Raw genomic sequence first — 18,166 nt, forward strand, 5'->3', positions numbered from 1 at the left:
CTGCTTTTACGTTGTTCCTTTAAAATTTGAATGAATTTCAGCCACAGGGCTCATCTTACAATGCGGTGTCGCAGAACAAAATTTGACAAACCAACGCAACGGCGAATAGTATGTGCATCTCTGGCGCAAATACACTTTTTTTTTGTTTTCTGTATGCTTGCTATGCAGAAGTTGTAAAGAAACATTATTTCATAGTGTTTTTATGACAGCGTTTAACCACCCTCATCCGCCCGAGTGTGCATATGTTCCGGTCTGTTTGCTGGAAGTATGATGACTTTCTTTTTGTTAGATAAATGACCTTTGACCACCTTGTGCGGTGTATTTGAAACAAGTTTCTCATCAGCCGTCAAAGCGAGCATTTCATTCCAACTGATCTAATAGTACAGTACAATGTGCGTCTTTTAGCCAAATGATAGGTTTCCAAATAGCATTAATCGCAGCGGTTTGCGCTGTATGTATAAAATATAAAACGTTGTTTATCTCAATTCAGCCTATTGATTATTCGCATTTCTTAAAGTGTACATACAATCTTATCTTTGTAGCTGAAACTGCTAAAAAAATAATGCTTCTAGAGTTTATCTAGCTTATATATGATTTGAAAGTCTTTTTAGTTATTCAGAGTTTCATAAAAATGAGCTGATCGTGATTTATATTTTTACTCACTATAGGAACTTACATTGGCGTGAGTGCTATAGTTTTATTAACCAAGAATATAGAACTATTAATTTCGAAAGGAGAAGGGACGCTTACGGTAAAGCATTTCTCTTTGATGAAAAGAGTTCGTTTTTATACCTCAGTCTCTTCAAGTTGGCTGTAGATAACATCGTGTTTATTGGCTCCTTAGAATTTCTCCCCTTTTCTCGCACAATCTCATTTTTGAAATTATTCTATATTCGTTAATTTCTATTCGTCTTCGTGCCTGAAGAGCTTAATCTAGAAGGCTAAATAAAAGAAAAGAAATGCGAATAATGATAGATTCATGAGCTGGTACAAACTTACAATTGTATGTTTTTATTACCAGCGTGATATAACTAATAATGTAAATAAATTGTTTCATTTACTTTCTTGACTAGTAATTCTTAATTTTATCATCAATATGGTCGTACAGATTTTCAGGAAATTTACTGAAGGGCAGTATTGTTCTTGTACAACGCAAGATATTTAGGTGTATCTCAGTTCTTACTGAAGTATTTGTAGGTTATTCATTTCTTCGGGTAGCGTTTTGTCGTTGTACCCCTTTGTGTCTGATATTGCTCGTTTGCCCCCAAGGTATTTAAATTTATGCGCAATATCTTTGCATGAAGTTTACGAGAAAATATTGGTATGAAAGTTTTACAGTTATAATCAAGTTATATGTGGTGATAAATACGAATCTTTGAATGTTTATAAAGTTTTTATTATTATTATTATTATTATTATTATTATTATTATTATTATTATTATTATTATTATTATTATTATTATTATTATTATTATTATTATTATTATTATTATGTATATAAGGGAGAAAGATGAAGGTAAAACGTCTAATTTTGATACAAGAATATAAAGTGAACTTAAATTCGTAATGTATGATAAATAGAAAATATAGCATTATTTTCGAATTTATTTAAGATTATAATTAAGGTAAAATTTAAGTTATTGTATTAAAATTTCATTAAAGTAAAATATAAGAATTTGTGATAAAGGACCAGAAACTTAATAGTGAAGCAATTTCGTAAACTAATAGTTTCTCGTAAGGTAGAAGTCAAATCATGAAAGTCATATTTTTGGAACAAGTAATTCAAAACGCAAGCAGTTGCATTCTTGATACCTTATTTTAAATATCTCACACATATATGTTAATTATGGAAGCCGCTGTAGCTTAGAAAAAAGTGATAATATCTGTGTGCGAAGTCCTTGGTTAGGTTCTGGATCGCACCAGCTGGGATTTATTTTGAACACATACCGTATGTGTGGGTTTCCTCCCGTTTCTTCCCACTTTCTTCACTGGAAAAACCCACGAACACGATTACCTCTACGAATATGTATCACTTGCGTCAAACCGGATCCCTTCAGTCAAGGTTTTAGAGCTCTGTCATTGAGACAATAACCCCTAAAGTTTTATTGCAACTTAGATCGAATATGAACATAATGTTGTTTCAATTGTTTAGTTATCAAACTGACTTATTTCATACATATATTGCATCTATAATAGCCAGAAAGGTTGAAGGTTGAAGAAAGAACAATCCAGCTATTTGGCAACAAAACCTTGATATTTGCAGTTTGATTCTATTGTATACACAAAGACAACCTTTCCAATTTGTTACGATATAAGTAGTGTAATAACTATTGAGACGATTATCTATACTATTATCAAATGTTATCAACACTATTTTGTTTATTGTGTTAACACAATCTTGTTAGTATGAACACGTATTAAAGATACATACTCGTTCGAAGATAATATAAATTAAATAATTTCTATATTTGTAGACCAGTAAAATTAAATTGATTTATCTCTCCAGTTTATTATAAAAATTAAATTAAAAACATTGAGAAACAAAATAAAGTTCTAAAATTGAGCAATTAATGTCAAGTTCTTCATATGAAAATTATACAGTGTATTTATTGAAATATACTTCCTACCTAGCTACAAATATCATGGTTTACAATTAACGCCTAGTGACCAACTTGACTAATTTACATATTCTCAGTTTACAAGATCTCTAATTAAATTTCGGAAGAGTTTTTTACTTTAGATACAGAGCTGTGTATTAGTTCGAATGCTACTTTAAGCAGTTCGCCTCATATATTAACCAAACTTTACTATTTCTATATATTTATAAAGTATATTTTTATTAAGTTCATATGCATATGCTTAAGTGCTTTGTGTGTATATCACAATAAACTACTCACGTGTTGGATAATATGGCCATCTATGTCTGCATCGCAATTTGGAATGTCTAGAAGATCCAACAACTTGATCATGTGTAGTAAGTAGAATCAGTGAAGTACATAACAAACTTAACAACAACATCTTCTCAACCTGTAAATAGACAAAATATTTCGAAATTTATACTTTAAAATGTAGAAGATGGAAAAATGTATATGATGTAAATGTATTTCGAGACTATTTATGGTACACCAAGAGCTTGGTTTAATTTATTGCTTAAATCTAAAATCTAGTAGTACAAGAATGTTAAAAATAGAAATGTGTTAACTGCTGGCCAGTAAACAAGAAATAATATTTTTTGTTAATATCATGCTTACAGTACATGAAAAGATATTCATTATATGTTAATTTCATGTCACTAAGCATGTGATAAACAAAGTTAACATGAACTATCTTCTATATTTGAATACCATCTATTGAATACAACTTACTTTTTTCAAATTATCTGTTTTCACGTCTGTAGGACAGAATATACGAATTGAATCATACGTGAATATGAAAATGGTACAGCTCACAAGTTTTGGTGTACCTTGACATATAAACTTTCCTTATACTATAGCGAAATTAATGTCACAATGAAATAAACGAAAACATGAAATACCGAACAAAGAATATCCATTAAACGTTCGTATTATTGTCTATAATTTCCGCTGTAAAACAATACAAGTGAACTTATACAGGGCTTTCCACGAGTATGGAAACATCTACATAAGTTGCAAACACTGAAAAATATAACCAAAGTGTCAATATAAGTTAAGAATAGGGATACGTAGAATATGTTTGAAGATACAACAGAATGGTGTCAGTCATCTTTACGCGATTGCCTTAAATGGAAACCATTTCATGTGATATGTGATCTCTTGTAGAAATTGAATGACACAAACAAATCTGGTGTAGTGAAAATCATTATGAACTTATTACTGTTTTTATTATCCTTTCAACGACAGAAGTTAGTCATAGAGCAAACACCACGGACTGTTAAAGAACATATTCAATATATTCCCCATTCTGGTCTTTAGAGATGCATTCTGAATTCAGTCATGTACAACCTTGCGCAAAGTGTCGTCTGTAATGTTGGAACATGCGTCCTTTCGTTCCTGGAGGTGCTGAACATCTCTAATTTTCAACTGATATACGACAGGCTTTACATGGTCCCACAGACTGCAGTCCAGGAGCGTTAGATCATGGTAACAAGGAGCTTCCCAAAGCACCTGGATGACAAATCTGCGCACTACGAAACTGTTGATCAATGTGCTTACTGACAAAGGTACCGTAGTGAGTGGGATGTCATCGTGCCGGAAAAATTTACGGAATGATCTACCTTCCGATAGCAGTGATGGCAGGATGTCATTTCGCTGTTAGAGAGTCGATGAAGAACGATATAACCACGTGAATTCACAACACGCGTGAATCCATCATCTTGGGAAGGATCTACGGATGCGTCAAAACTAATGAGAATTACTATCCGACCAGTACTTCATATTCAGTTTGTTAAGTTTGCATCGCATATAAAAGTTTATTTCATCAGTAAACAATATGTCAGGGACTAATTTAAGATTTTGTCGTAGCTGCTCTGTAGCTTATCGAGTAATTTTTTTAGAAGATGTTGGTGAAGTGGCAACTTATAAAGAAACCACTTATTCACCGAAATAATACGCATAATAAAGGTGTAAATAACACTATTTTTACGAAGCACACTAGGACTACTTCTCTCGGGGCTTCTACTGAATGATGCAAACACTACCATAGTTGTTAACTCATGTGTTATCGTGTGTTGTCTATTAGTTTTGGGTACATCTATCACAGATTCCATTTCTTGAAATATCTTCTACATTTCGAATACCATATCATTAGACATGGTGGTTTAGATCGTCTCCAATAGATTTGTTACTTTGTTCTCAAGTAATAAGAATAGACTCAAATTACTCTATATGCGTCAAGGTAGTCTTCTGCTAGTAAGTCAATTGCTGCAACGATATAAGCAAAAAACATCTGCCATAACTTCGTAATTGTTAGCGCTCGAGTATGCACTCTATTTCCTCAAAAAATACTATTAAAATCGTGAAGTACATGCTATAGTTTCTATTTAAGACAATTGCGTAAAATTCAAAATGGCGGACGTCATTGTGATGTGTTCTCAAAAATTCCTCCTTCCCTATTCCCCACATACATTGATACTTTGGTTATATTTTGCAGTGTTTACCATTTATTATGATGTTTCTACACTCTTGGTTCACCCTTATAAATGGACTAGCATGGTTTTAGAAAGACAGTTTTGTGCCTGATATTTAAACTCAGATAAATTTAATTGTTGATTTAGTAGTAGCCAAGGGAAGGTGTTAGAGTAGTTTCAACATTTTTCGGCAGGGCTACAAGTGACAGGGATAAAAGGGTTCATCCACTTGAAATCTTTTCCTGGAAAACATTTATGAAGGTTTGTTACGATTTTGTGAAGTATGTAGAGTGTACGTTATTTTCCATTACGTACATTGAATGAAAATAACAATAAAGGACTTTAGAATCGAGAAAAAGTGCTATGTGAAATTCCATATTAGAGAAAACTAGATTAGGAAAAGAATTGGTCGATAATATTTTGATCACTGAACAACAAGGTGAACTAAATGTGTTTCACTTTAAATGATGTGAGGAGAAGCTAATTAATGGTTCATGAAACACTAATAGATGCTATATTGCAAGAGATAAAAGACAATATTAGATGCTGCAAGTCTGATATTGAGAAGAGACATTTCCTAGTACAAGTGACATAAATTGTATCCCTGATTTACTTCTTCTTTTCATAAGAGTTTTGTGTAAGACGCCATGCATAAAAAAATCTGGGAAGATGTAAACTGAAACTTTTTATCTATCAACAACGTCCTTATTTAAATTGGTGGATCCAAGGTCTTACCCATCTCCTGTGATGAAGCCGTGTGCTTACATCGGAAGTGTGAATATTGAGGACTTTTCAATGTAATTTATTCTTTAGGTTTTGGTGAATAGTACAATAAATCATTGAAATTTTAAGACGTGCTCAATACAACTTCAACTGTTAAATTGGAAGATTCACGTTTTATATAAGTTGTAGTTTTAGTGCCTATTTTTAACATTACAATAATCAATGGAAAAGGATTATTTCACACTTTAAGTGGAATAATATGTGTAGCACCAGGAGCTAATATTCATATTGAAGACTGTACCTACTCTATTGAAAAAATAGAGTCGAAATTTGTTACATCTCCCAAATTAGCGACTTAAGTTTGTCATTATGTCTCGCAGAGTACACGGTATCTTAACACTGAAAAATGATGTAAGTATGGTTCTTGAAGGGATTGACTCTGCCTTCCCTAGTGAGAAGGAGAGATGGAGCTTTCTTCCGTCCCCGAAATGGGCAAATGGCACGCTGTTTGAGTCAGATAGTGTAATACCTCAGTACGTAAAGTGGATGTAAGAGTTGTCCCGGAAATGGCTAATACCGCCTCTCTTATTGCAAAGAAAAAAACTGTCCCGTAAACTGTCGACTAACGTCTGCCATTGATTCCGATAGGATACGCGGTTCCAAAGCTTATAAATTCTATATAGGTGGTTCTCAGAAATGGTTAACTCTTCCTCCCCAATTGGTAGAGGAGATGTGTTGCATGTCCCGTCCCTCAAATGAGCAAGTGTTATTTTGCCTGGTAGTGAACAAGTACCTGGGAACGTAGAATTGATATTGGTGAGATGCTAGAAATTCTTGACTCTGTCTATTCTATTGCCCATCTCTCAATTAGCGACTAGATCGGACATTGGGTCCGTTTTTATGTAGTGCCTTGCAAGTAATATTAATGGAAATAGGGTCTTAGAAATTGTTGACTCTCCTGTTAGTACTTTTGAAAGAGAGTCTAGGCTTGTCTTGTTTCCCATATATTCGACTGATATCCGGTAAAGTATATCCAACACGTAAAAGTGACCTGAGCAGGAGACTACGGCTTCTAATGGGAGAAATAGTTTGTCCCATCTCTCAGACTAATAAGTGACCTTGGATCCAGTATAGTGATGTAAAGTATATGTAAATTTTTAACCACAAGAAAAGAGTGTTTACCATGCGTTTTAGGAAAATCGTTTTTCTGCCCATTAATCGTTCTCACTAACTTAACGCCCTTTAATATTTAATCATTTCTGAGTAAAATGTAGTAAACAAGGTAATATATAATAAAAATCACAATATTTTCAAGTTATAGCTATGTTAAAAATAAATAAAATGAATTATTCCTTGTGGTCTGGAAAACTGACACACAACGTCGATTTTATTATATGTACGGTGATGTTCGTGAATACAAATTTTCAGTTCTACCTTTCACCAGCTACGAACACGCAGTTGCATAAATTTGATAGCCTCAAAAATTCGTTTCTTATGATAACAACCTTAAAGTTAATAACTGAATTGCACATCATGTTTATTCTGATTGTGGATTCACTGTTCATGATTATCACTGAAACATCTGGCAAACCTATTTGAGGTAGGTTACGTAGAGCTAATAACTGTGATAGAACAACCTATTACCTTCTATGCAGAATACAATGTAATGAGATTGTAGAATATTTATGAAAACTGAACACGTATAATGCCATAACTTAGAAAAAAAATCGACTTATTACCAGCTTTTGAAGAAGCTGATAGTCCTGCTATATACAAATTTGAAGTGTTCACTGACATACGATAGTCCATATTCCACCATTAGTTTTACACTATTTGACAGCCAGTGTTCCTGGTGATTATCCAACACCTTTCTTTTCATTGGAGAAGATATTCTAACAGATGCAACAGTTTAAATGTTGCGAAAGGTTGGAAATTATATACAACTTGCAAGAAGAAAGCTGGTGTTACGTAAGTTCAAAGACACAGTAATCTATTCACATTGCTAATCTTCACATTGCAAATCCTCACATTCCAAATAATATTTTAAAAATCCTTGGACCTACTATTCGTCCGTCTGTAGAATACTAGGTACGATTTGAATGTGTTACTGGGCGCGTTGCAATGATGCCATTCCATTCAGTTACTGCTCACTATGTAAAGTATGTTGATCACGTTGTTGAAAACATCGATCAAACTATATTCGTGGTAGTACGCAGAATTGACCTTATCTTTGTTAGTGACCAAGGTAACTTCGATTTTATCGCATAAAATTCAGCGAGAACCATGGAAACGCGTGAATATCTATCGCTGTCTTAGTCGATCTACATTGATTCGTCATTTTGCGTCCTAACTTTTGTAGGTAACTTATTACGAAAGCCTATTTGATATATCTAAGCCTTATGATTCCTCCATCAATGTCTTGTCAGAGGAGGCTCTCAAAAAATATATCATAGTTGCTCTTCCTGTGCCCGATGTGTTTGATTTTCAGCTCATGAGCATTTTCTTTAATGATTACTTTCGACATTTTTTTACAATTAACAGAATTGATGGAAGATTTGGATACTCGGAACGGAGTAATCACAGTATGATGTGTAGGCGGATTCTCCAAAAGATACCAATGTGCTACTTCTATGGACTACTCGTAATGTTAGCTTCATTCAAACCTATGTGGATGTTTCTTAACCGTTGGTTTACAATCATGGGTAGTAGTGCTACTTTCCTTCAAATTGTGGTATTCACGGTGGACCTTGAAACACATAATCCATGTTCGTAGCACTGTTTAGCTGTGATGGAACAACCGAATATTGTATAGAAAAGTACTGCCAAGTATACTTTCTAAATCAATTCACTTTCGGCGTCATTTAACTTTCCCCAACAAAGAACAATTGCTACCGGACATGCCACATGCTAGTGCCTCGATGGTTTAATATTCACGTTCCAGTTCTTTACCTGCACCGTACCATTCCCTTTGCCTTTCGTCTATTCGGAGCCATAGGAGCCTTTTTATGTAGGTTTGGTCTTAGTTTCGATATTATCAGACTGAGACAAAGGACCCCATTAATACGTTGGTCAAGGTTTGATCATTCACTTTCCAGGAAGAGGAGCAGATTTGAAGAAAGTGATTTGAAATTAAATATGTTATAATGTAGACTATGTGGCACCATTGTTATTGTTCAGAAGCTTTGAAACCTCAGTAGGTATTAATGATGTATTATCTTTCAAACACTTTCTTAAATATTATCTCAAATAATGAGGGTATTTATTGTCGATTACGTCAATCAATAAATCACAGGACAAAATTCTCATCTTTGTTATATACTAACCTAATTGATGATTTTATTTAAAAAATTAAGTAAAGAACGACAGTTATTATAGAAATTCTTCTGGGATTTAGTGTTTCTATTATTTTGCCATTTATAATCATTTTATAGATCAATTTAGCAGGGTCAAACATCTTGCATATGCCTAAAGTCTAATTGACATAATAACGACAATAATAAAAACAATAACAAGAAATTAAATCTTTAAGGTTTCAGTTAGACGTTTATGCTCTATAGACTAAAAGACACGGATAATTAGTGAAAATAAATTATTGTGAACTGACTGGTGACTCTAGATTTAGGAAGGAACGTACAAATTTAGAGAAATCACACAAATAAGATTTTCTCTACCCGCAAGGAAACACGGTTTGGAATCGAACCCGAAGCCTCTAACTCTGAGTCATTTTTGATGAAACTGTCCGAAAAGTACTAACCCAGAAAAAGCAAACCCCATTGTGGATCGTATTTAAAAAATAGCTGTTATGGGTGAGGGTATTAATGAAACATGTATTTAAGAAACTTGAAACTACCGCCCGTTATTTTTGAGAAAATCGTCAGAAAAATACTTACCCCAAGAATACATTACATTTTCTAGGTACTTCACAGAGAAGTTATTTTACCATATTGTATTGTTAATATATGAAACAAACCATATTATACCTTATTTTTATGGGTAGAGTGAATATCCTAAAAAGTATTATATAACATTACCTTTTAAATTTGGTGAAGAATGTTCAACGATATAACCTTTAGAGAAGTGCACATACATCGAGCTGAACAAACGGATAATAGTACATTAACCCTTATCCGGGCAAGCGGACCTCCCAGACCCAGTAGCTTCATATTTTTTTTCTCGAATTTCTCAATACCCATAAATATTTCGATGACATAAAATTCTAAATTCTTCTATCTTTAGTCGAAGGTAAATTCATGAACATATCGAGTTGGTAAGGCTAATAGAGTTGGTAAGGCCCCAGTTGCCGTCTACGTTACAAAAATAGCTTTCAAGAGAAGGGTTAAAAATCACTTTTTGTCGTATAGAAGTCATGAAATGTAAATCCATTACAATCTCGATTTTAATTTTTTTTAGCATTGCCATAAATTATTACCCTCATACGTTGCACGAGAAAGTAACAATGTAGAGAAAATAGATAGTCGAAGAAAAATATGCAAGAACAAAAGGTTTAGGATAGGGACAAGGAACGTACGCACCCTGTTATAGAAAGAGAAGTTAGAAAATCTTAAAGAGGAAGTGAAACAAAATAATATAGATTTGGAAGGAGTTTGTGAAGAATATAGGAATAGGAAGAAAAGGATATAGGATATTCTACTCAGGTAATAAAAAAGGCGGTCGAAATGGTGTAAGAGTAACTCTTGGTAAGCACTTAAAAGAGAAAGTAGTGAAAGAAGGGTGTGTTGATGATAGAATTATGATGTTAAGACTAAAAGGAAAAAAGAAGGATGTAGTATTGGTACAGGCGTATGCACCGAAGATTTTGTATACAATTGAAAAAGTAGATGAAAATTATGAGAAAAAAGAAGAAATTATAGACTGGGAGAAGAACAGTACAAGCGTAATTTTAATGGGAAATTTCAATGCAGGTATGGAAGAAAAATAAGAAATTAGGCAAGTATGGTTTAGGCGAAAGAAATGAACGGAAAGAGGGACTGGTCAATTTGTATACACAGAATTCACACGTAATTGAGGACACGTGTTTCAATCAGCACAAGAGAAGACATACATGAAACTCCCTAAGAGACGACAGGAGATATCAGATATGTTATGATAGAAAGGAGGTGTCGCAATAGCCTTAAAAACACGAAGAACCCTCCTTGGGCTGCCATTTTCTCTTATCTTAATCCTGTGCTAGCCGAAGTAAATATTCAGCTGAACGATATAAGTAGAAAAAAGTATGAAACAAACTCTTGTATACTGAAAAGTTGAACAACAAGGAAGTAAGAAATCCTTTCGGTGAGGAATATGAACAAAAATATTCAAACAGGATACGATAAGGGGAAGTAGTAATAGACGATTGGAGTGTATTAAACTTTGCATACAGCAGGCTGAAGAAGAAATACTAGATTATCGCTAACGTAAAATGGCTAAGAAACCATGGGTTACAGAACAGATGTTGCAAAAAAATGAGTGGGAGGAAAACATGGACACAGGTTGATATGCAAGTGGGCAGAAAGATATACTGGAAGCTAAACAACAATTTACGAAGGAGAACAGACAGACCAAGTTAAGAGTTCTACAAAAGAAAATGCGAGGACGTATAAAAATTGGAAAGAGTTGGGAAATATGAGGAAATGTACAAGAACGTGGAACTACGGAGCGAACAAGGGGGTATTACGATGCCAGTAGAAAATATGAATGAGAACATAGTTAGCGAGAGAAGTGAAATTTTACGAAGATCAAAAGAATATGTAGAGGATTTATATGAGAATAGAGATAGACCGTTTGGTCTAAATGTTGAAGTAGGAAATGAAATAGACGAGGATGATAAAGGGTTTAGTATTCTCCGAATTGAGTTTGAAAAAGCCATGTCTGAGATTGGGAATGGAAAGGCAACTGGGATAGATAATGTAGTAACCGTATTCATTGAGAATATGGGAGATAAGGGCAAGATAAAATGTTTCGATTCTGAAATTTAATATGTGAAACAGGAGAATGGCCAAAAGACTTCCTGACGACGATCATGATACCGATGGCTAAGGAATGGAACCAAAAGAGATGTTAAGATTATAGAACTGTTAGTCTCATATTCCACGCAGTAAAAATTGTGCTTCGAATTCTGAACAGAAGGTTATATGGAAGAACAAATGAAAAACTTGAGTAGGAACAGTTTGGGTTCAGGAGAGGTAACGGAAGAGATCCAATTATATTATTAAGGATGATCAGTGGAAGGTTTATAGGAAAAAGAAAGAATTATATCTAGAGAAAAGCTTTTGAGAGTGTGAATTCGGAATTGTTGTTGGAAATTCTAAAGAAAGTTTGGTTGGAATTGAAAGATCGAAGACTGATAAGAAGCTTATATACGAACTACCAAGTAAGACTTAGAATAGTGGACTGAAGAAATGACAGAGTGCAATTAGAAGGACATTCGACAGGGATGCTAGCTTTCGCCTACAATGTTTAATATCTGTGTAGAATTGATAGTGGAAAATAGCTTACTAAATGACTATGTCATTTCAGTAGTATCTAGAATGATTAGGTGCGTACGGTGGATAAGCTAGCATATGTGCATTGTTTTTATTAATATTAGTTTCATTTTTTGATTATAGTTTACTAGTTTTAATGAATTGTTTTTGATTCCTTTAGTGATTTTTTGGTGAGCTTTGGTGAATTTTGCTTGCATTGCCTGGCAACAGTGTCTTCAATTTTTTATTCAAGTTGTGTCTCTGCATTTCGTACAGTATAATGTCAAGTGCAACTAGACGAACATAATCCTTCATAATTTTAAAAAAGCATATTTATTCATAGTTTCTAGAAAAAACACTCATGCTAATTAATATACAGGATTTACATGTTCTTAACAGGGTTATAAAGTGCTACTCAGTTTATGTGTGATCGAAGACAAAGAGTGTGATCGTTTAGCAAGCAACCATGTGGACAAATATTTACTGCAGAAACAAGTTAAGGTAAGTAATTCATTGTAGTAATATTTAAGTATTATATCATTATATTAACATATGAACAAAGCATGTCATATTTATCATATTAACGCATGTACTTTTGACTAAAAATTGAAGTAAGTAACATCTAAAATATTCGTTGTCTTATTTCTCGTTCCTCCATGATATCTGGGTGAATCAGTAAAATGGGTTTTATCCTACAGTTCATTATCTGTGGATGTGATATCTGTAACTTGTAAGTACAATATATAAACATACCACCCTTTTATACATAAACATTTTTTTAGTCCTCCGGGCCGGGAATCAGAACGAGAAACGTGACTTTGCATCCTTTGTTCTCGTGTGTGTTTGTGTGGGTGCTGCTGTCATAGGCAGGACACAACTGTTCATATCAATACAGTGGTATGTGTGCATTCAACCCAGCTGAATTCAAAGTTACACGTTTGTAGGTTATTCAGAAGTGAAAAATAAAATATATATTGTTAGCGGTTTGAATAGATATAAAAAGGACTGAAACAATGGCAGAAGTGCAGTTGGGTCAATTAATTAAGAAACCTGAGCTTCGGTCAAAGGTCAGGCAACAAGAATACAGACATTTCTTCAAAAACTATAGAATGAAAATTAAACCTAGTATACAAAAAGCGACAACGAGGCTAGTTGCACTTGAAGGAGTTTTTGTTAAGTTTGATGAAATAAGTCAGAAATAGAGCTCTTGTATGAGACGGGTGAACAAGAAACGCACAGAATTACATTCGAGGAAAAGTATTATGATTCAAAGGTTAAGTCACAAGAATTTATTGAAAGTTTTAAACAAAAAGTGGATTCAGGGACAGCAAATAACAAAGTTGCAAATTCTAGTAGTAGTTCAGTAAGTTGCCTAAAGTTTCTTTGCCCACATTTTGCGGTAAATACAAGGAGTGGTCGTCTTTTAAGGACATTTTCATTTCCCTTATTCACAATAACGAGGCATTAAGAACAATTTGTAAATTTCAATATTTGTGCACATCGCTCAAGGGAGAATTGTTTACATTAATGGCAAATCTGCCAACAGTAGAAGTAAATTACGAAATTGCACGGAAGCTTCTTGTTCAACGCTACGAAAACAAACGGTTGATAGCTTCGATATATGTACGAGGGTTGCTCAATATCAAGCCAGCAACGAAAGAAAACGATAAAGACAGACAATTTGTTAATACCGCACGTAGTAATTTTCAAGCCCTTGAAGCATTGAATTTGGACAAACCTTTGCAAGACGTACTACTAACACAACATTTAGTAGGAAAACTTGATTTGGCAAGCACGTTATCGGAATTATTTTCATTTTAAAAAGGTCGTTGTCAAATGTTAAAAAACATTCGTCCTACTCAATCTGAAAGTACTTATGACAACAAAAGTGTAGATTCCAAAGCAAAAAGAAAAAATAACAGTCAAGTAAATTCGTTCTTTAATGTGCTACCAAATGCATGTAATATTTGCCGTAGCAAAAAAACACATTCTGTTTTTCGCTGCCCAGAATTTCTGAGTGCTAACATTAATCAAAAAGGATCTCGTGAAGCAAAATAAATTATGTTTTAATTGCTTAGGTAATGAGCATCAAGTAAAGGCATGCAAATCAAGTACTTGTAAGAAATGTAATTTTAAACATAATATAGTGTTGCATGAAGATACTACTCAGGAGGCTAATAACAAAGCAAGTTCAAGCAAAACAAATAACAATACTACTAACGTACCTAAAGTTAAGGAACAAAATAAGGTAAAAGTTCAACCGCAGGACTCTTATTGCTCATTTAAGATTAATTATGATCTGCAAATCTTATTAGCAACAGCGTTAGTTAACGTAACAGACACTGAAGGTCGTTTGCAACAATGCAGAGTGTTATTAGACGCAGGGCCTCAATTGAATTCTCTAAGCAAAGCTTTAGTTCATAGATTAGGTCTCAAAAAATCGAAAAATCTTGTTCCCATTAAAGGTATCAATTCTGTAACCTCCGAAGCTCAGCCCAGTGTCGAAGTTTATATCTATTCACGAACATGTGATTTTAATGCAGTCCAACATCTTTGTCCAATATTTGTCCATTTTTGTTCACCCAAGGAAAAACAATTGTACCATTCAAATTAACAAAGAAGGGTCATTTCAAAATTTTGGCCACTTTGATCACTTTCACCTTCACTTTGATCACCTTCTTTGAGTGCGTCAAAGTTGAATTTTAAGTAGCTCAGAATTTTGCTCAATTTACGTACATTTCTGTCCATCCAAGAAAAATTTTTTGTCATTCAAATAACCGAGGGAGAGCCATTTCAAAATTTGGGAACTTTGATCACCTGTAGTGCGACATAATCAAATTTGAATTTTGACTAGCTCAGAACTTTGTCCGAATTTTTCTGAACCTACAAAAAAATTTTGTACCATTCAAATAAACGAGCACGGTCCATTTCAAAATTTTGGCCACTTCTATTACACATAGTGCGACATCTTCAAATTCGAATTTGAACTAGCTCAGAATTTTTCCAATTTTTGTCCACTTTTGTCCAATCAAGAAAAACGTTTATACCATTCAAATAAATGACGGAGGGTCATTTCAAAATTTGGCTACATCGATCACCTGTAGTGCGACATCTTTGAATTCGAATTTTAACCAGCTTAAAATTTTGTTCAATTTTTGTGCATTCATGTACCACCAACAGAACATTTTGTGTCATTAGAATAAACTAGGGATGGTCATTTCAAAAATTGGTCACTTCGATTACCTGTAATGTGACATCTTCAAATTCGAATTTTAATTAGCTCAGAATTTTGTCCAATTTCCCTGCATTTTTGTACAATCAAAAAATTGTACCATTCAAATTAACAAAGGAGAGCCATTTCAAAATTTTATCCACTTCGATCACCACTAGTGTGACATCTTTGAATTCTAACTAGCTTAGAATTTTCCCTATTTTTATAGATTTTTGTACAAACAAGATAGTTGAAATTCGAAATTAAAAATGTCTCACTACAGGTGATCCAAGTGGCCAAATTTTTAAGTGGCCCTCCTTTGTTAATTTCAATGGTAAAGAATTTATTCTTGGCGGTACCAAAATATTCAAAAATTCGATACAATTTTGAGCTGATTAAAATTCGAATTTGAAAATGTCGCACTACAGGTGATCGAAGTAGTCGAAATTTTGAAATAGCCTTCCCTTGTTTATTTGAATGGTGCAATTTGTTTTCTTGAGTGGACAAAAATGGGCAAAAATTGGACAAAATTCCGAGCTAAATAAAATTAAAATTTTAAGATGTCGCACTACAACTGAAAGGACCCAGATTTTTCTTTGGTATTCTTATACTGTCACAGGACCACACAACTTCAAATCCACAAACACACACACTCAAACTGTAGAAACTGTTTTAACACCGTTATTTATATATTCTTCCAAAAACGTAGTCATACTTCATTGCCAGGAGGATGAATCACTCACCCCTTTGTTATTCTCTTTTCACATGATCTTGGAAGTTATTCTAAACCGACAACAATGAACCATTTAAACATCTGAAGTCTATTTGTATTAGAAGCTCGAAATTCTATTTTTGAGGAAAGTTGTTGGACATTAAAAATTATCAGTTTGGTCGTTCCTTTAAATAAGCATTTATGTGCAGTAACGACATAAACATGCACTAACCTCCGAAATATGCAAGTATATGTACTATAAAACTCTGCTATTTTAGCCCAAAACAGCTCAAACGAATTTCTGTTTAAAGATCATCTCAATATCACGTCAGGAAAAGAAAAAAGAAAAAAGAAAAATGCAAATATACAAATATGTAAAAATCCGAAGTCTAGTTATTATACAGAGTGTTAATGAACCATACGGACAAAGTTTAAGAGATGATTCCTTACGTCAAAATAAGAACGAAATGTACGGAAAAGTGCACAGATTCACAGCTAGAACTGGTGAAAAGAGGGTGCAAAAGTAGATTGCAGCAGGCGTTATTTCAAATACGTGAAACCGCGGATGGTGGCCCCTAACAATTCCGACACCCCACCGACGCATCTAGTAATCACTGCTTTTAAGGCTTATTTTTTAAAACCATTTTGTATCCACTTTTATGTCAGAACATTATGTGAGAATTCAGTTGGAGGTATGTCTGGGAAATATGCACCTGTTTGAAATCCTTTGCGCAACAATTGTACATTGGTGAAATATACATTTTTTGGATGGGATATATGTGACTTTGTTAACGCTGATACTCTATTGAACTCAACTCCACAGTTCCTCGTAATGTATTTTTATGTTTACGCTTTTGGATGGCACTTTCCTGAGGTCCATATGAACATTTTTTTTTCTTATTCTAATATGAGGAATCACCTTTTAGCTCTTTCCGTATATTTCATTAACACTTTGTATAGATTATACGTTCATTCCTAGGTAAGTGAATGTTTAGTTCTTACCAGGTTCAAGCCTCAAGTTTTCCGTTACCCTTAACATTTCAGTGATGTCCCATAGCCTTGAATTCTCAACTAAAGTATTAAATAGCAAGATATTGATAACGTTTGTGTCTGATTATAGCTGTTTGTAGTTAGCTACCTTGAACCACGCTCATGACAAAAGTTAACTCATACTAAAAGTCTGCAATTGTCTGTAAAAAATGAAAATTATTTGTGTATTTCCTTTATAATACATAAAAATAATAGTACATTACATCTCAGCTTGAATACACTAAGCAAAACAAGAAAAAGAGAGAACTTTCAAAAAGATTTGTCTCATACTTACCTTTGCTTCTTCTTTAGTTAATACCTTAAAATATAAAAATGTTATACACTCTTCTTCATCACAATTGCCACACGTGACACACAAAACAAAACTAAATAGGTAATGGGCGTAGGCATGCAACTTCTATATATAATATGTCTTTATATCGCTATTTGAATATAAGGTGACCGACAGACACTGATAAATTGAAGGTAGACAAAAATCAAGATAACATTGAACTAAAAATGGAATACAGAGAAAAAATCAAAATATCAGCACATGAGGTTAATAGTTTCATTTTAACAGGCCATGTCTGGATTGTAGTTTGTGTTTAAAAAACATAACTGATAACTGACTGATGGGAAGCAATTAGTGGTTTTTAATGTATCTTCTTAACGTGAGCGAATTTCGTTGACAAACCAGTCGTATTCGTTTTTCTTGGGGCATGTTTTGATTTCGGAAACTACTTTCAACTAGCAACACATTTATTGAAAATTTTGTTTCTGTTTCTTAAGTATAGTACATCAATCATATAGAACACATTATTATTATTATTATTATTATTATTATTAGTAGTAGTAGTAGTAGTAGTAGTAGTAGTAGTAGTAGTAGTAGTAGTAGTAGTAGTAGTAGTAGTATAAGCTCGAT

General features: G+C 33.6%; 1 protein-coding gene across 8 annotated transcripts in view; it reads right to left on the reverse strand.

Annotated features, from left to right (window-relative positions):
• The window catches only part of LOC145680797 (uncharacterized), a 162,343-nt gene extending 144,587 nt beyond the window's left edge, over window positions 1–17,756 (reverse strand). For 2 of the 8 annotated variants that reach the window (XM_081751843.1, XM_081751839.1), the window contains exons 1-2: window positions 17,540–17,752; window positions 2,899–3,028 (exon numbers count right to left, since the gene is read on the reverse strand). In XM_081751843.1, the coding sequence (XP_081607969.1) occupies window positions 2,899–3,019 (121 nt within the window). In that variant the 5' untranslated portion in view covers window positions 3,020–3,028; window positions 17,540–17,752. Of the gene's footprint in view, window positions 1–2,898; window positions 3,029–17,539 lie in introns of all 8 variants that reach the window. The other 6 variants (XM_081751842.1, XM_081751841.1, XM_081751840.1 and 3 more) reach the window with 5 other exon arrangements.
• Window positions 17,757–18,166: the final 410 nt, after the last annotated feature.

The sequence above is a fragment of the Thermobia domestica genome, chromosome 3 (assembly GCF_964235325.1).
Source record: "Thermobia domestica chromosome 3, izTheDome1.hap1.1, whole genome shotgun sequence".
Classification (NCBI taxonomy): Eukaryota; Metazoa; Arthropoda; class Insecta; order Zygentoma; family Lepismatidae; genus Thermobia; species Thermobia domestica.